Here is a 19,732-nt window from a genome sequence, read left to right on the forward strand (position 1 = left end):
AATAAAGGTCACTTAGTGAACTTGAATTAATACAATAATTTTTGTACGAACTTTTGTGGGGAGTTTTTTCCCCATTTACCACTGTTTTTCATTGAATTTTTAATGTATAAGTAACCCAAATCCCAAACCATTGCTTTCTGCTTTATTACACTTCCCTCTCTTTTGCTTTTTATTGATGCCTGTAGTCCTGCATGAGACTTCACAAAGCTGGGAGAGAGCGTGCGGTTGAGCAATCCTGGATTTCATCCCTTGTACTAGTCTGAAAAATAATTAGCCTGTTGTATATTCAATGTCCTCATTAAATGTTCATTTGTATTTGGCAGTTAAAAAGATTTTGACATACAGCTTATTAATCCAAGCCTCATGCTTGGAGCTGAACAAATATGGAACCAGCTCTTGCCTGGCTTAGGAAACTGGTGATCTAATTTGTTCTCATTAAGTGAAGAAATTAAGGTTTGATCCTGCATGCTTTGACATCTCATTACTCTGAGTGACAGTGCAAGAAGGAACATGATAAAGAAGAGTAATCTGTAGATAAATAAGTGTAATCTGTAAGATAGTTATCTTTCATATTTATCATACTTCTTTATGTTTATGATTCAGGTTCTCCATCATGAATTGCTGGCTATCAGAGAAGCATGCATTAAACTAGAAAAGGATTATCAGCCTGGAATTACATTTATAGTTGTGCAGAAAAGGCATCACACCAGACTCTTCTGTACAGATAAAAATGAACGGGTATGTTCTAATTCTGACTGGCAAGTATCTAGCAGACAGCCAAGTTGCCTGTTACTGCTTATTTAAGCAGGAAGAGACTTGTTTGAAGGACTATATAACCTAGTGGGTGAAATCTTTCTACCTGGAAAGGAAAACCTTAATTTTCTGTCCCGTATAATAAACTGGCAAGAAGCTTTTATGAAACATCAGCAGGGTGTGCCTTTCAACAAGTCTGTTCATCAAAGTTTTCAGGTTTCTCTCCAGTTTTTTTTACTGTCTCAGGATCCTCAAAGGTTGAGATTGATCTGAGTAGTGTAGGGTTTAATGTAGATGTCTACATCTGCAGCAGTTACCTCAGGCACTCTGTGGTAAATGGAGATCTGTTTAGTATTCCCAACACACATTAAGGCACGTTTCATCTGATTCTAGTGCTAGTAAGTTCACTGGTTTGATTGCTATTGAGTACAGAGTGACTCTTGGGTTAGCAGCTGAAATGTAGAGACCTGCACAGTAGACGTTGAAATTGTTAGGCAAGGTGAACCCTATACTTTGAGAATACTTTCTTTGCCATTAACACTACCTTTAAGGCATCTTAGGTGCCTAAAGACACGTGGAGTCTGGTTTGGGCGTATCAGATGTCACAAGACATTATTTGTAGTACTGAACACCTCGAATTGTTTTATGAGCGTTTTGTAGTTGTTATTTTATCTACATGAAGTACAGATAGAAATATTTGATTCCACCTTTCTAGGTGGAGAGAAGACTCCCCAACTCTAGGATGGAGGCATTGCTGTAAATGAAGGCTTCCTAATGGCAAGCCTCTCTTCACAGATAGGGTTTTTCATGGGTTTTTTCCTTCTGTCGGGCTTCTCTGTGTGAGCATTTGAAGCCCACTAGGCTTCAAGGCAATAATTAGTAACTTTTAATGCTAACATGAAGGTGGTTTTTATATTGATAACATGCTATGACCACAGTTATTAAATTGTTTTAGACTATTTTTAAATTCTGCTTTGAAGTAAAGTGTTTTTGAGGGAAGAACAGGCCTATCTTGCAACTATGGATTGTCCTCTTTCAGGTATAAACAAGAAAAGTTAGAGAGGAATAACCTGTCCTGGAATGGGAAGGTGAAAAGAATTTGACAAATCAGTTGCAGGAAATTATTTTTTTATATTAATCAGAAAAGCTAATCTTTGCAGGTAACATCTAAGAAGATTTTGCAGCTTATAATTTTTTTTTTCCTCTATCATAGAGACACTCCAGATTTTCAGTTGAACAAAATTTCAGTTTTGCTCATTCTTTCTTGACTTTTTGCTTTTTACAGATTCATTTTTTTTCTTCTTTTTTTCCTTACTATACGGCTGAAAAAAATCCACTTTGTGTGTGCTTTACTATATTTGCATTTTCTGTTCACACAGGTTGGAAAAAGCGGAAACATTCCAGCTGGTACCACAGTGGACACAAAAATCACCCATCCATCAGAGTTTGACTTTTACCTGTGTAGTCATGCTGGTATTCAGGTACAGCATTTTGTGTGGGATGGTAACTTTCAAAGATAACACTGGCTGTTGGTATGTCCCATGTTCTTTGCACAGGTGACAAATAGTACAACTTCCATCTGTGTATTTTCTTCTTTAAAAGAAATAATGAAACTAAACAGATACGAAGCACATCCTGTGCATTTAGTTTATTGTGCCTCTTTCCTGTATGTGAATTGCTTTGAACAGTAGCAGGGTAGTTGGACTGTTTTACATAGCTGCTTCTTACATTAAATCCTCCCAAAGCGTGTGCCCAGTTCCTAGGAAACAGCTAATACATTTAGGTAGCACCGTTGTAGTTTCACATTTCCTTGTGATTTCTCCTTCCCAGTCAGAAACAGAAGCTATTGAACAACAGCACCACTGAAAGTCAATTTAATACTCTTGAAAAAAGCGTATTCAACAGGTGCCCAAATTAGATTGCCATTAGCTATTAATGTTTTGCCTGAAGCTACTTTATACGACGGCTTTTTGTCAGTTTTAAGTTTCACAAGATGAAAGTGTATTTCAGTAAGATCATTTAATTTCAGTAGCAGGGATGACATTGTAGAAAATGCAATCCTATCCAAAAATGCAAAGGAATTAGTTATATGGGGAGCAAGGAGAGAGGCTGTTTGCCTTTGTAAAGGAAAAATTTGCTGAAGTATGTAAGAATTGCTCACATGTGATTTTTGAGGAAGCAGCCAGTTATACTGCAGGTCACCTGCAGAGGTGGAAATTTAAAGAGATGTTTTTGAAATGCTGATGTCCTGTGTGATCTGCCTTCAGGGAACGAGCAGACCTTCTCATTACCATGTCCTCTGGGATGATAATCGCTTCTCTTCAGATGAACTGCAGATTCTTACCTACCAACTGTGTCATACGTATGTACGCTGTACTCGTTCTGTTTCCATCCCTGCACCAGCATATTATGCACACCTGGTTGCCTTCAGAGCCAGGTATCATCTGGTGGATAAAGAACACGATAGGTGAGTTGTGCAGTTTTGAATTATTACAGAATTTGAAAGGAAGCAGGAAGGAAGTGGGCTTGTTAATTCTGGGCTCAGTGGTAGCTGCAGTTATCAGTCTGAGGGTAAATTTGGCCTTACCACTAAATTATATTGAGAAAAAATGCGCAGATGATGTTCCTGTATGCTTCTGTGCTTTTTTCTGTTTCAGAACTTCAGTAGTGTTTTAAGGGTGATTAACTTTTGACCTTTTTCTGTTCAGAAGAAATTAATGATATGAAAACATTCTATGCAAGGAGAGACAGATTAAATAGGGTTTCTCTTCCCCCCCCCAACCTCTTTTTTTTTTCTCCTCATACCTTCTCTTTCAGTGCTGAAGGAAGCCACACTTCTGGTCAGAGTAATGGCAGAGATCATCAAGCACTTGCTAAAGCAGTTCAAGTTCATCAGGACACGTTGCGCACTATGTACTTTGCTTGACATGTTTTAATGTTTAGCGACTCAGTACAATACAGAGTTGGATTCACATGAGACCAGCTGCACTTAGACCAACAGTTGCCCAGGCTACAGTGACAGCCAGCAATGAGTGATGCATCTTAATTTTTTTTTTTCCCATGTGCAAGAAAGCCTTCCGTCCAGAATTTCAGACTTGATTATGAACTACATTCTTGTACCAAACCCCACTATTGTTGGAAATGTGGTTTGCCAAAAATCTCTAAGCTGCTTGGTATAAAACAGACCCATATTTTATAATTAAATCAAGATCTGTGATCTCAGGGCTTAGGGGAAAAAAAGAAAAAAAAAAACAAAACAAAACAAAACACACACACACACCCCCCCCAAAAAAAAAACAACCCACAAAACTCCTCATTCAGTTTGCTATTCATTGAATTGCTTTTAATAATTTGGAAAGATCTAATTCATACTAAAGTTTGATGGTCTAAAATGCTGTGAATTAGCTTTTAATACAAAGGAAAGCAAAGCATTTTTTGACTATTTATGAAGCTTTGATTACTCTAGATGCATTTACAAAATTTTTATTTTCAATAGAAAAGAGTGACAAAATTCTGGTTTTCAACTGTCTTACAAAGATTACTCTCTGTGTGTCTAAGGGCAAATGTATTTTCTGAAGCTTGTTCTTGAATGTTTTTTATTGTGCTGCATTTGAAAATGTTTTTCATAGACTAAAGAAGAATTTTAAAAAAGAATGAACTTGTACCTAAGCTTTTTAATAGGTCCAGTTAGATTGGCAAAAGAAAATGTGCCATTGAAAAAAAAAAAAGGTAAAGATTTTTTTTTAAATCATACTGACAGCTAACTTTAGAATTTGTCATACAGGACTGTGACACTTGCTTTCCAAAGTCTAAAGAATACGGGTCTGTGGTGATAAATACAGTACAATCCTTTTTCACTGTTTGAGTTAATGTAAATTTTATATATGTTTCACAGTATTAATGTGATAGACTAGACGCTGTTATTTATTTTTATTTACTAAGGAGTGCTCATTATACTTCTGTTAACATATCAAGAATGCTTTGGATTTAGAAATTAAAACCTTATCGTGGGGACATTTACTATTCAAATGCAAAAATATGCAATTGACTTTGTGAGAGTTCAGAGATACATACAGTGTATATTATATAGCTTGTAATTTGTAGAAAGGCTTTTTGAGCGTGCACACAACATAGCAGGTTTTACCTGTGCAGTTCAGAGGCGCACACGAGACCGACATTCTACGTTCATTCAAGCACAAAACAATTGTATTTTATTTATATGTTGAATATTGGTGAAGCAGGAGCTCTAATAGAGGAGAGTGGCTCACTGTTTGTAATTTAGACAAAAGTCAGAGAATCTATGCAGTAAAGATAAATCTTAGGTGACTGAAGTTTACTTATGAAGGGAGGTGAAACTCTCTTCAATATGCATAAGTTCAATAGTAAATGTGAGAATTGTTTGCCATTCTCTTAGAAGAAGCATTAATTAAAACTCATTGTTATTAGACAAATGCTTCTGTTAGTTTGCACACTGGGTTCATTAAAAAACCATAATACATATGTAAACCATTGCACTAAGTATGATGCCACAAGCAGGTTTAGAAGAAAATGGAAAAAGCCTAGGAAACTTGTTTATGCTGACTTGCTTTTGTTTATTTTTCCATAGAATAACTGAAATAACATGCTAAGGGTCAGGTTTTAAAAATTTCATTCTCTTCCACCGATTCATTTTGCTTCATCTTTTCCCTTTTCTCTTAGCAGATGCTCAGTCACTGTTTTGAATACATTTACCTCTAGCCACTGAGTCGGGCGAGTAGCTTTAGCCAATCCAGAGGTCTGTGCCATATAGCAGATAGACTATATAACCAGTTGCTGTTGAATGAGATAAAAAATGCTGCATAGAGTGTTTTAGGAGCATAACTTCATGCAACTTCCGATCTTCACCATGTAGCAGTGTGTTGGTTGTCAGTGTTGTTTAGGTGAAATAACAGTGTAAACCTATTCATAGATGAATTGTATTTGTATTATTCTAATTTGGTGATTAGGCTGCTGGATCAGATTTTCTTCTTGGTCATAGTTATGTAAATCCAGATTTTAAATTACTCTGGTATAACAGAAAGCAAATGCCAGGTCATACTGCCTATCTTTCTGTGTCCCAGCCAGGTTGTACATACCTCCCCTAAAGTCCTGCTAAACTGTAAAACCTTTCCATTGTGGGTATGTTGCACTTTTCTGTGCATTTGCTTGAGAGGTTTCATATTTCAGTGTAGATTTTAATTTGGCAGAGTTTTATATAAGAATTATTTTTTTATATGAATCATTCTTAAAAAGCAGGAAAAGGATCAACCATTTTAAGATGCCATTTAGTTTATTTGCTGTTTGTTATGCAGAGACCTCTTGGATGTGAAATTCATCCTCCTCTTTCCTCTGTGCAGGTCTGGAACAAATGACTTACACAGGTGGTCAGATGGGGCGAGAAGGGCAGAATCTGTCTTAACCTCAAATCTTATTTCTGAAGCAGACTGTGGGACTTCACTGCATCCTATTTAGGATGTATTCTTTGGGCTGAAATAGTTGTTGCAGCCCTTTTTGTTGTGAGAAAAGAAGTATTAGGCAGACCTTTAATCTGAGGTAGCTGCTGTCTGTGTATCCTCTTGGAATAAATAGAAATTTTGTGTAGCTTTCCTTCCCTGAATATGAAGAACTTGGGATGGTTATATGTGTTTCAGGCTAGGGACTTTTTTACCTTTTACAGATCTTTATAAGCCTTTACTACTAACAATTCTCCCTCCTTTCCCTCCCCATCCCACCCCTCTGCAAGTGGTGAACTTGTGAATAAATTAAAGCATACTTTGAAAAGTACAGCGTGCTGTAAGTCCAGCAGCTGTCTTTCTGGGAATATTTTTAATATAAATGATGTATTAAAAAATGTCTCCTGTCAAAAAAAAAAAAAAAAAACCAAAAAAAAAAAAAAAACAAACAAAACAAAACACCACAAGCACCTAAAACCCTACTCTTATTCTTCTTTTCTTACCTCCCATGTGTTTTGTAAAACAGCAATATCTCAGGTACACACAAAGCTCAAGATGTCTCTCACACACACATTCCTGCTGTTGAAGTCACAGTTGAGGTTGACAGTTATAACCACTAAGTCACTATGCAGCTCAGGTCAGCAATAACCAAATGTGTGTTACCCTCTGGCAATTGGTGTGTGCTTTTGTTTTGGTTTGGGGTTTTTTTTTGTTTGGTTGGTTGGTTGGTTTAGTTTGGTTTTGTGGCTTTTTTGTTTTGGTTTGTTTTTTTTTCAACCCAGGCAAGGGAGTTGTGGGACTCCCATTGCAGAAGAGCACTGGGCAGGACCTCATCCCTTGCCTTCCTCTTGCTCTCCATTACATTCCTGGCAATGACCTTTTGCTTGAATTCATCTGTCAGTGCAGGCGGTCCTGGTTCTTAGCAGTCTGAAAACTGACAGTAATTCTCCCCTTGGTGACAAAAATACCTTATTCCCATTGCAAACATGAGTGGTGGTATGGACAAACTGACCACTCCCAATACTGCAGAGTTTCTTTTGTTTTAAGAGTGTGCTTGAGATGAACAGATTAATGAGTTGCCTGCTATGGATTAGTTTTCTCTAATTTTTTTTTTTGGATGATTTTTTTTTTTTTTTTTTTTTTTTGTGTGGAAATGGTAACACTATTGAAACAGATTGTTGAGTCTGTCTTTGGAGAGTCTCAATCTTGGCTGGACAGGTCTCAGCTCACTGGACCTGCTTTGGGCAGGGGGCTGGACCAAGCATCTCCAAAGAGCCCTTCCAAAGCACATTGTTCTCTGGCAAGCAGTAAGCAGCAGCAAGTGCAAAATGCACCTGTTGGGAGGTAAAAAATAATATTGACAAAGGTAAAATACTTTAAAAATTGTCCTTTTTTTTTTATTATTATTTAATGTAGGCACTATAATCCAATAATTGGGGTTGCTTAGTTTTGGAAGTTTCTGCTCCAGTGGCTCAATATTATAACATGTCCACTCCACCTCTTCTAGCACCCAGAAAAGAGAGTTGAGTTAATTCTTAAGAGATGTCCTGCTGTGAAATGTTGGAAGTAGGTGGATTTCTCTCTGCCTTACATGACTTTGGCATTCAGGATAGCCCTATGCAATCTTAACATTTCTAATGTGTATATATGCACTGATGTATGGAGTGAGATCACTTGTTTTTATTAGAACTCCTTATTTTGGCTTGGTTTGGGTTAGAATGTTTCGGCAACCGTATTTGGCTTGCTGAATTGCAATCAATGATCTTCCATGTTACAGAAGCTTTGGCATATTAATTTCCTTGTTTCTAGATCTGTCAGGTTTTGGGTGAGTTGTTAGGTGTTGTGTCTTAATCTGTTGGAGCCAGCATGGCAAATTTATAGGAAACTGTTATGCTTTAACCAAGAAATCCATAATAAATATTTCTGATCTTCATCCAGGCATTCAGGAAATGTTCCCTGATTGTAAATGCAAAAAGGTTGCGTAGGTTTAGCTTTAGTTCTGACTCTTATCAATAACTCCTGTGGCCTTTGTCCATTTTTAACGTAAGTCTTGTTCACGTGTTAGTGGATCATTTTTATAACTAAGACAAGAGAATTCTTCCACAAGGATTTTAAATTTAAACTTTTGAAGGGTAGGTGCAGGGGTTTATGGTTTTGTGTGTCCAAGTTAGTTTCTGGAAAGATTGAAGTTCCTAATTGGGTTTAGATGCTTCTGGTGTTTTTATCTAAAGTCATAGGTGTATGAGCAAAAAGGCTTTCTATTAAATGGAAGATTGTGATCTGGAGGGCTTTGTGCATTGCTGCCAATGCTCTTTTCTTTACTGCAGCAGTAGATTCCTCAAATACAGTGGTCGTGTGTCTCACCTGTAGAAACCCCCAGTCTTATGCCAATGAATCTCTAGAACTTAACTGAGAGCAAGGGTAGGAGGAAGGTCTCTGTTAGCACCCCCAGCCAAATATAGTGAATTGTTTTAGGTTTTTTAGTGTACATGCAGATTGTTTGGGTTGTTGTTTTGTTTTTTTTTTTTTTTTGAGGAAGGGTGTTGATATTTTGAAGTTAGAACAGGTTGGTTCTGCGGGTTATGCTTAGTCAGGACTACAAGTACTAGAAATGCAGGACTGGGACCTTTGGAGATTTAAGATGGGAATACTTGCCTCTTGATGTAATCCAGTAAGCACCACTGGTGGCATAAATAACCCATAAGGGACTTTCTAAAGAGAAATCTTTTACACGTTAAATAAAGGAATGTAAAAAGAGTTGTCGCTCAGTATTTTTCACACTCGATACCAGTGTAATAAAATCACACATTTTCCAATTTTTTTAATACTCTTCTCCTACAGTAGAATCTCTTTTTATGTATTTGTCCTGCCAGTGTGGCTTTTTCAATTTCTAATGCAGGACAGTATGTTCTTTTTGTTTGTGTTTTTGTTGTTGTTGGTTTTGGTTGGTTGGTTGTTTCTTTTGGTTTGTTTTTTTTTGTTTTTTTTTTTTTTTTTACTTTTATATCACATTTGGTAACATGCCTCTTGATGCGTACATGCAGTCTTTTCTAAGGAAAACTTCAAGTAGAAAGTAATTGCACTGATGATTTTTTTTTTTTAAGTCCCTTTTTACTGTAAGACTTTTGCATCTGCTGTAGCTGTTTGAAAATACTGTAAATAGTGCTATGTATAGGAAATACTGAAATGCTGTGGATACCATTCCTTGTTCTTACATTTTTAGGAATATGGCCATATTTTACAGTATTGAGATGAGCTTTGGTTTTAAATGTTGTTATAATTACTGTTTGCATTATGGTGTGAATCCAAGGGCACAGTTGCTTTATTACGGTGGAAATATTTAGGGTTCATCTGTATTTATAAAATATTTCTTCCTTCTCTCCTCTATGCACATTTCCCGCACACCGTAAAGATACAGAGACAGTTTTTAGGCTACCAATGTTCTTGTTTGTGCAACATTCAAATGCCAAACTTTGCTATCACTGATAGATGACTTAACAGCATTAACGTAACGTCTGGACCATCAACTGTAGCTGTCACGCTTTTTCATTGCTTCTTCCAGCATCTGATTCTTATATCATATGAAGAACAACTGGTCTGTGTGGCAGAATTAGTGTAATAATGGAGATTTGGGATCCAAGTTACAATGTCTTGCTCTCTGTCCCTCCACGGGTGTGGGATTGTCAAGTGCAGTAGATGTTTTCGTGCTCTGAACTAAGAGATAGTGTTGCCTCTCTGATTCCCACATTGATAAAGCCGTTGATCTCCTATCCATCAGTAATTGCATTTTGCTTCTGTAACCCTCGGGGGCAGGAGGGACCCAAACTCCAGCCCTGTCATTTAGTTGTTAGGATGCGAAACAGTGAGTTTTGCCTCCTGTTTCTGAGGGTTAATGACTGGAAAGATGCATTCCGCCGAGATGGTTTTAATCCGAAGCATGGTGGGTGCTTGGTGTGGCACGTAATCCGTTTTTTCTCATTTAGTGTGTTTCAGTTGCTTTTTCTGTGTTGTTTCTTTGCCTGAAGTGTTAATATGAATGTAATGGCTTGGCCAAATCACTACAAAAGGTGGTTTTGTAATACTCTTTAGTTAGCAAGCAGCTGTGTTAAAGGCTACCTCCTGTATTCCTCCGCAGATGAATTAATTTTTTAAGTGAACCTACTACTAAGCAGCCAAAATGCTCCCAAACAAACTGTATTTATACTGTTTTGTTTCTTGTTGGAGAACTAGCGGTGCCATACTGTGATCTTGGACAGCTGCTTGTCGCTCCTTCTGTCTTCCTATGGTGTAGATGTGGCTTGTGTTGGTGCAAGGTATTAAGAAGTTGTCAGAAGTGGCAAGGCAAACTGCACACCTGGCACATTTGCTTTTGTGCAGGGTTACTCGATAGCAGTGAGTCTCTATAACCTTGTCCCTTCACTCACTGAGTTTGTATACTGTTGTTTCCAAATGAAAAATGTTTTGGTACTTTAGCTATTGGCTGAAACATGTCAGGCTTTCCTTGAAAATGACATGAAGGTGCTTGAAATATATTTTGAATCTGAGGCAAAAATTATGTATTGGAATATTTTTTTTATGTATTTTTTAGATGAGTTGACATGAGACTGTAACAGTGAAAATACTATGTTCCCTGCTCAGATCATTATAAACTTTAAAAAGAGGGGACAAATCCAAAACAAAAGGGCCAAAAAACCCCAAAACTAGAGTATGTTCATATTGTGAATAGTGTCAGTTATATGCAAAGCCTTGGCCATAACTCCACCTTGAAATAAGTGCACACAGACTAAAGGTGCTTTAAATGACCTTGAAATTAAACTGTAGAAAACTGTGTTAATTCATCATATTTTGTTTACAATGAATCCAAACAAGCTTCCTCATTTTACAATTAACCACTCTGCTGACAGAAACGCTACCTGTTTAAGCACAATGCGCTGGTGTGGTTTCATAGCAATGTTATGGGGGGGGTTATTATTTAAAAGTAATTAGTTTTTATGCTATGGATGTTGGCATCTCAGAAGCAAGTTTGATGGGATTACATGCTACCTGCAATTTCATTATCCTAGTCTTTGGGCGTAGACACTAATGAAGCTTATTGATGGCAGGGAACATTGCTGAAGTTCTGACTTTCTGGGAGCCAGTTCTTGTTGAGCAATGGTGAGTGACTGAATGACTAAGCTCACTAATAACAAGGTAAATTCACCAAAATTTTGTTCCGTTCTCAGTTATAATTCAACAGTGCTCCCCCCACAAATGTGAAGTACAGGGTTTTCCTCTAGGCTAAATGGGTGCTTTTCAGAAAACATTTCACTACATCTTGTATCACAGATCCATAGACACTATTGACATTGCTGTGGCCTGGAAGGGGTTTCACTGTGCAGGGCTGCTAAGCGCACTTCCCCATGAGAATATCCTTATAAAACGACAGGAATAACGTGTGCTTTCTAGACTGGGTCTGCAAACCCAAAGGAGCATCGGAAGGTTTGAGCGAGGAAAGAGCCCTGTGCGATGTGCTTGTCGTGCCTGTGTGGAAGAGAAATGTCATCTGTACCATGCCACCTACCCCATCCCTTGTGGAAATAAGGAGGTGAGGGGAAACATTTTCTTGGAAATCTGCTAACTGAGCACTTGTTAAGGTGACATTTAAATCATACTCTCTTGGTTTTCCTTCTGGCTTCCCTGCGAGGGGCCCTCGAGTGCAGCCAGAGCTGTAGCACAGCCCCTTGCAGATCCCCCACCCAACACATGTCCGTCAGCCCCTGCCCCAAAGGGGAATTAGTGTAGGCAGTTCCCTCAAGTTGACTTCTGGTTTCAGCTCTCCGTATCAGAGGGCTTTGAACTTATTTGGAGCAAGGACAGGGGCGTTCACTGAATTTGGAGATGTGAGAGGTTAGTGGGCACTAGTCTTGGGAGTTTTGCATGTGGCAGCACTAAGGAAGCACAAGATGAAGTCTGGCTCCTCCCTCCCATCTAAATATTCTCAAAAGAGAGTAATAGCTTTAAATTTGTTCATGGACTGCTTCAGCAGATGCATCTTAAAACTACCTGTGGTTAGTCTTCAACCAACCTACCTAGCTATGTTGTTTTGAAGAGCCTAGTATTTGCATTATAAACCTGTATTAAAGCACATACTCATTTTTATATGGCTGTTATGAGTACACAGACTTTTGTTTTTTTCTTTCCCCATCACTTTAGGTGTGCTGTTGTACTGGTCTCATTTAGGTTTTGCTATTTTTTATTCCCACTGTCTCTAAGCGCGACTGAACTACCTGCTGGAGTGACTACTGTCTAATCATCAGCAGGGCTTACAGACATTGCCTAACCTGGGAGCAAGCCTTGAAATTGACCCTGAAATATAAATTTAAACTTTTCTGGCCATTTTATGGTCTTTTGAGTGTGCTTGGCAACCATGAATTGTGAAAAGTTCAGCAAACAAGCTTGGGAGTTTTTAATCCCCTGGCTGGTGCTCTTTGTATTTGCTTTGTTAGGTTACATTTCCTGTCAGGAAAAAAAAAATAATGTGGACTCTATTCTGTATTTATCAGCTTTTCCTGTTTTTAAATCCATGAATAGAGGACGCTTCACTCATGCCAAGATATGTAAAATTGCCCATTTTTGCTTGCCATGTACTTGACTCAAAGCAGATCTGGTCTGTGCTTTATGGGCACCCCAAAAATCAGCTACTTTATCAGGTGCTGTTGGTAGGATCAAACCTATCATATATCAGCGTAACATACAAAGAAGTTTGTTTCTAGATTTCACCAAAGTTGTATCAGCTGTGAGATGCCCAGATCCCACTGTTTCTGTGCAAGAAAAAAAAAAGGTACATCAATGTTTTGTCGCTCCTGGTATGTTTTCTCATGGAATTTAACAAGACAAAGCCCTTAAATTGCTCATATCATTTACAAATGACAACTTTGTAATTTTATTTTCAAGTAAATAGCATGTCTCTAATTGCCTGACCAACTTGAATCTTCAACTGGTAATTCAGTTGTCTGTCAACATTGAATGCCCTGAATGTCTCCCACCAAGAGATTGTTACATTTTCCCAAGTCTTTATTACCTGGTTTTGGGCAGTAGAAAGAATTTGAGTACGTAGGGGGGGAAGGGCTAGATATTATGTGCTTTTCCTTGATGATGTTTACTTCAGGAATAATTATGAGTAGACCATTTGGGAATGCAAGGCCTTTGTTAAGGGAGAAAGAAAAAAAAGGAAAACAAACAGAACAAAACCTAAACAGCACAAAAAAAATTGAGCAAGTTGCAGTGTTACGTATCTTGGAAAATCAAATTAGGTGCAGTGAGGAAGTATATCTGGCAAAGTTATGTTCTATCCTGAAGTGTTACCACTTGTTGTCTGTAATCTGTTGATAAAGCTTAGTAGATTTTATATATGTGTATGTGTATATACACACACATATATGTCAGTGACAGGAAAGCGGGGACTGTTTATAAAAGATACAAAGGCAATATTTTGCAGGAAATAATAAGCACAATGTCAGTGGCTTCTGCAGTACTTCATTAGTTTGTACAGTCACAGAAATCTCAACATTTAGGGCAGTTCATAAGTAAAGATCCAATCCGAGATTTCTGTGCAGCAAAGTGGTTAAGTTGATCTCAGGAGGGTGAGATGGAAAAGAGAATGTATTGATTAAATTAATTTTTTTTCCCCCCTTAATTTTGGTACATTGCAGATTTAACTGACATCTGTTAAGGTTTTAATATTTGCTTAATAGTTTTCAGGTTTTTTTATTTTTATACAATAACTGAAAAAGAACCAAAAACCCATTCCGAAATCGCATATTGTAAATGTTCCCTTGAATCAAAATGTTTTTATGACCATTTAAAGTTTGCTGGTTTTTTGAAAGGAAAAAAACCCACAAACCCCACGATGTTAAGGGCCTCATTTCAAGTGGTACTAAATGTATGTTGACTAGTTTGTATGTGTGTTGCATCTGTATTAAAATGTCTTGTGCTTGCAATATATAAACGATGTAGTGCTGTTTGGGTAAGAGTAGCACTTGTGATACAAAAAGCAGACACAGAAACACCCTCGATTGACTTTTAACCGCCTCAGTGGCGTTGCAGGATTTACCGTGTGGATGGTCAGTGTCGCTTTATGTTACTCAAACGATGAGGTTTCCTGTAGGTGTGTGTAGTTGAAATACATTGTGTGTATCTTGATAATGTAGTTTAACATTTGCATGATGCTGTGTGGCGATGCCACTTTAAATTAAGCCTTAACAAAACGATAAATTCGTCCAGTTTTTCTCAGAGTATGCAAAAATACTGTTTAACAAGAGTAGGATGTTCCTATGAAGCTAAACTAGTAGAAAGGGAGGTCTTCTCACCTGAGAAATAAAGGGAAACTTGTAGATCTGTATACTGTGACCGACCTCTTCAGGCACTGGCTGTCACTGTTGCTCTACAGAAACTGGGCTCTCGGGCATTTCTCTGGCAGTCTACCCAAACCAGGCTTTCTCAAACCTCAGCTTTTTTGTCGTTGTTGTTGTTGGACGTATTCTCCTCCCTCCCCCTGCTAGGAAATCTCTGCCTGAAGGAGGATTGTGATTTAACACTTAAATTTACATTGAAAAAAGCTGTTCTTGAGTTCCATGCTTGCTTCAGATAGTGCCATCATTTTCCACTTCTTACAACTGACGTATAATCCTTAAAACATTTTAAATAGAGGCAAATAAAGTGTTGGGGACCCAGCTTTCTTTTTTTTTTTTTTCGATTTGGATCTACCTCATTTAAACAGTTGGGTGCTATTTACTCAAATTGTCGATGAGATTGGCAAAAGCGACCAAACTGTGTGTGATGACTGACCTCTTCGGAGGTGGCATTCTGCAAACCAAAACCTCTGGGTTTATTGTTCAGAGACAACAATATTGTATTTGAGTTTTATTCTTTGTGCCTTTGTGTTTTTTTCCCAATGCATAACAATCAAAAGTCATATTCTTAATCAAAAACAGCAAATGAATTTTAACCACAAAGTTTAAAAAAAAAAAAAAAAAAGACACAAAACCTAGTTTTAGCAAATTTAAAAATATTTTTTGGTGTATCAAGTCATAAAATGTACAGTATCACAGCAGACTTAGGCAAAGAGAAATACCCAATAAAGAATTTTTTGAAGTATGTAATCCTGACCCTAGATATATACATCTGTGTATCTATCTATATATGCATATATACACACACATATAGTACACAATCTTTTGTGTGTGTGCATGTATATATATATATATATATAAAATGCAGGGATACATGTGAAAGGGTAAGGGAAAAAATGTCATTGACTTTTCCAGAGTTTTGTATGTAACAGTTTACAACTATGTGTAAGTTTTTCTACTATGTGAACCTTTTTTACTTAAAAATAATTCCTTTTTGGAAAATTTAAGTTGTGATATGCTATCATTTTTTGAAGTTTAAAAAAAAAAAAATTGACTTTTTACCAGTACCTATTAGAGCGGGAATCTTTTCTGTAAAATTGTATTTAGTTTAAATATTAAAGAAAAATCTATATATGGAATTGTAAAAGTGCTGACATTCCATCGTGGCAGGACTTCAAAGCTGTTTCCTAAGGCTTTCTGCTGCAGAGAGACTCAAACAAAAGGAAAATGCCTCTGTTAAATGTTTTTATAAAACTGCTCCATCAGGTCTATACTTAAGCTATATTTTCTAAAGCCTAATCATCCTTTAATATGCTGCATATAAATTATCAGCATGGTTGCACTTTCTCAGTAATAATGTATGCCCTGCAATTGGCTCATGATAAGGACTTTAGTTTTTTAACAAAACAAATAGTACTTTGGGCAGAAGGTAATATTTATATAGGTACCTCAAGAAAAAAAAAAAAAGCCTGAATATGCTGCATTTTGTTCCTTTAACATTTTTCATGTAGCATTTGTTTGCTTTTATTTTTTTTTTTTTAGTAGATTACTAGCTACCTGTTTTGCTTTGGGGGGACCCTGGTAGCATTCTTAGACCGCTGTTTTCTATCGATCGTGTAGAATGTAGTATCCTTCCTCGGTTTCACGCAGTAGTTTGGGATGAGATTTGCCCTGCATTGTGTACGCAAGGGAGAGGGGGGACCGTGAGGAAATACACCTTACGTAGACTTCAGGAAAAGGATACTATATTTCTAAAACAGACAATACATGTTCCTAATTCTTAATTTTATGTTTGGTGGGTGTTTTCTTATTTTTCTTTTTTTTTTTTTTTTTGCTCGTACTGCTTTCTTGACTCTTTCCTCAAATACGAGCGTGGAGAGGGGCAGCTTGTTAGCGGAGGAAAACCAAACTGACCGAACTCGCCCTGTTGGTCGATGTTTTGGGGGTGATTTAGAAGCGGCAGGACATGGGCTCAGCCACCCTGTGCGCCAAACTGTCCGAATGCTGGCTTCGGCAAGCGTTGTGCCCCGGGTTAGAGCGGGATCCATCCTGCGCTCTGGATGCTTGCTAGTGTGGGTGCGTCGTCTAGGTCTTTGTTTCCAAGCCAGTAAAAATCTAAAAATGTGCAGAGATGGGGAATTTCTTTGTTGAGAACTGTTGAAGGAAGCTTCAAAGGCTGTGAAATTGAGCATTTATTGTCATGTTTTTAAGCTTAGGTGGGTCCTTTTCCAAGTATGTTTTACAGCTTTCAAGGTAAAATAGTTTGCACTACTTTTGCAATAAACTCATGAAAAACCTAACAGTTTCTGTTTTGGTTTCTTACTGTATATATACAACTAATACTAAAGATTTAGCATAGTGTTTTTCACCTCAAAACATTAAGACTTGTAACAAGCTCAGAATGCTGTAATTCCTGACAAAATAATGATGTGAATGATATTTTATAAAGTTATTTTGTATGGTGTCAATTTTGTTTTGCCTCATAGTATGTCAATAAAATAAAATTCCTCATCTTTACAAGTTTTTGTTTGATGTCTTTTTATTTAATTTGGCCATTTTCTGCGGTTACTTGTGCACTGTGAGACTGCTTTTTCCGTGAGCACACAGCAGGACTTATTAATGGCTTAATTTTCCACAGTGAGTAGAGAATCGTAGAATCATTACATCATTTAGGTTGGGAAAGACCTTTAAGACTGAGTCCAGCCCTTAACCTAACACTGCCAAGCGCACCACTAAACGATATCCCTGGGCACCTCCATCTACAGGTCTTTCACACCTCCAGGGATGGTCACTCAACCCCTTCCCTGGGCAGCCTGTTCCAGTGCTTGACAACCCTTTCAGTGAAGAAATTTTTCCTAATATCCAATATAAACCTGCACCGGTGCAACTTGAGTCCATTTCCTCTTGTCCTATCACTTCTTACCTGGGAGAAGGGACCAACACCCACCTGGCTACAACCTCCTTTCAGGTAGTTGTGGAGAGCAATAAGATCTCCCCCCAGCCTCTGTTTCTCCAGGCTAAACCCCAATTCCCTCCTCTGCTCCTCGTAAGACTTGTGCTCCAGACCCTTCACCTGCTTTGTTGCTCTTTGGACACACACCAGCACCTCAATGGTGTCTGGTCAAAGCGTGGGGGGAGGACATCTCGTGAGCGGGGAGCTGCCGAATGCCACTAAACTGAGAAATCCCAGGATGTGAGTAAAATGTCCCTGTGTACTATGCAAATAACAGTTATATAGCAGCATTAGTGCCGTGTTTTTCTCGCTGCCAGAGGTCAGAATTGAATCTAAAATTACTGACCGCTTAGCCTGTAGCTCAGAAACAGTTGTTAAAAGTCCCAGTGGCACATTGGGGATCATACTGGAGGAGAAATCATTATGCTATACCAAATTTTGCCCTGTCAAGTTGTAATCCAAATTTAAATGTGCTGGTCTGAAGGTTTTTTTTTATTTTTTTTTTTTTTGTGTGTGTGACGGGAGGTGACCTCTGTTGCCTGAGAACAAAAAAGTTGCCCTCCCGTGCACTACACCGCTTCGGTGCGTTCCAGTTGCTTCTGCAGGTGTTCTGCGCCCAGATTTCCAGAGGTAACGTGCTGCTTTTAACTGAGTGTCTTACAAGGTAAAATCCTGTAATTATTTCTGGAAGGTCAGCATTTTGGAAACCACTTGCCTGAAATCCTACCTTTTCTTGCTTTCTGAGTGAATACCTACAGCGATCATTTTTTTAAATAGACAATAAGGAAGCACTTGGCATTTACTATAAAGCATCAAGTGAATGGGGATACCAAAAGAATTATAAGTATGCTGAGGAGCTCCGATTGGGAGCCCAACCCTGCAAACAGAGATTAATTTTACTCAATAGTATGAAATAGTCACAGCCATCTGTTCTGTTGCAGGCAGAGCTTTATTTTTCCCCTTGTTTTTGAAATGTTACTTTGAATTGGACACGGGTTTGCTCTGTGTCAAGCTCCTGGGGAAAACAACTACCACTTACTGGTTTTGATGGCAACAAGCTTTGGCAGATGCAAGACCTTGGAGATGGCTGTGGCAAATTTTGGCAACTCTGAAGTCCCCACTGAGGACTCGGGCTAAATGAATCCAGAAGGGTTTTCAAGTTCTTGTGGCCTCACTAATTGACTGAATATGTTCAGCATCCCCCAGGAAACTTCTAAGAGGGATGAAATATGGTAATTTATACTTAGTAACCACAGTTCTTTTGTCATTTTGCAAGCTTGGGAAGCTTCATCTCCTTTGAACAGCCTTGGCTGGAGGGGAGGGATCTCACAAGCTAGTATTGTAGGGGAAGAAAAACAGAAATATGTATATAATAATAGATTAATCCTGGAAAGTGTCCCCTGACCTGTGTTCCACTGTCTAAAATCCCTGCACACCTTAAACAGGCTAAGATATGCCTAGTAACGCCACCAGCTTCCCGCCTCACAGCTGGCTTCTCTGCAGCACAGGCACATTCAGCAGCTGCAAACTTTGAAAACCAAAAAAAGAAAAAGCAATGTGTCTCACAAGCAAAGCTGGCTGCTTTCCACTTCAAAAACCTGTCTAGGATGCCAGTAATTTTGTCATGATTTAGCCCTTTATAGTAAAGTCTCCTATATTGGATAGGGACTTGATTGCAGCTTTCCAGTACCTTAAGGAAGGTTGTCCTTGGCATCATGGACTTTCCTGTTCCTCCTTGGGGTACAGGAAGAGGCTGTGTCAGCCCAGGCTATGGTGGTTGAAGTACTCACAGTTTTGATGCACAGTCCATAAGCAAGAAGCTCTTTGCCTGAGAGGTTGGCAGGAGAAAAGAAGTCTTTCAAAGTCGGCAGGGGCGGTTATGGCACAGCAGAGGGATCACAGAGGCCCAAGTTGTGCATCATCTGCTTGAGCTCTTCAACAGCAATGGAGAGGAAGAAAACCCTGAGCTGCAAAGGAAGAAGTCCAAGACAATAATTTTTTCTTGCTTTCCCAGTTGTTTCATCTGTGAGTTTAGCGGATGCTAGGCAAACAATCCAGTTGCACGGTAAGACCCAGGGTGTATGCTTTGTTTTATCTGAATGCTCCTCAGTCACTTTTGGAGCAGCCTGAAGAAGTTCAAGTTAAATGATGTGGTTTGTACCTGG

The 19,732-nt window shown here is 38.3% G+C and overlaps 1 protein-coding gene across 2 annotated transcripts in view; it reads left to right on the top strand.

Annotated features, from left to right (window-relative positions):
* AGO2 (argonaute RISC catalytic component 2) overlaps positions 1-7,336 on the top strand; it is a 53,836-nt gene extending 46,500 nt beyond the window's left edge. For both annotated transcript variants that reach the window (XM_042785925.1, XM_033011814.2), the window contains exons 16-19: positions 604-738; positions 2,133-2,234; positions 3,021-3,220; positions 3,571-7,336. In XM_042785925.1, coding sequence (XP_042641859.1) covers positions 604-738; positions 2,133-2,234; positions 3,021-3,220; positions 3,571-3,679 — 546 coding nt within the window. In that variant the 3' untranslated portion in view covers positions 3,680-7,336. The remainder of the gene's footprint in view (positions 1-603; positions 739-2,132; positions 2,235-3,020; positions 3,221-3,570) is intronic.
* The last annotated feature ends 12,396 nt before the right edge of the window (positions 7,337-19,732 follow it).

Source organism: Tyto alba, unplaced genomic scaffold, assembly GCF_018691265.1.
Source record: "Tyto alba isolate M040663 unplaced genomic scaffold, T.alba_DEE_v4.0 Super-Scaffold_9, whole genome shotgun sequence".
NCBI lineage: Eukaryota > Metazoa > Chordata > Aves > Strigiformes > Tytonidae > Tyto > Tyto alba.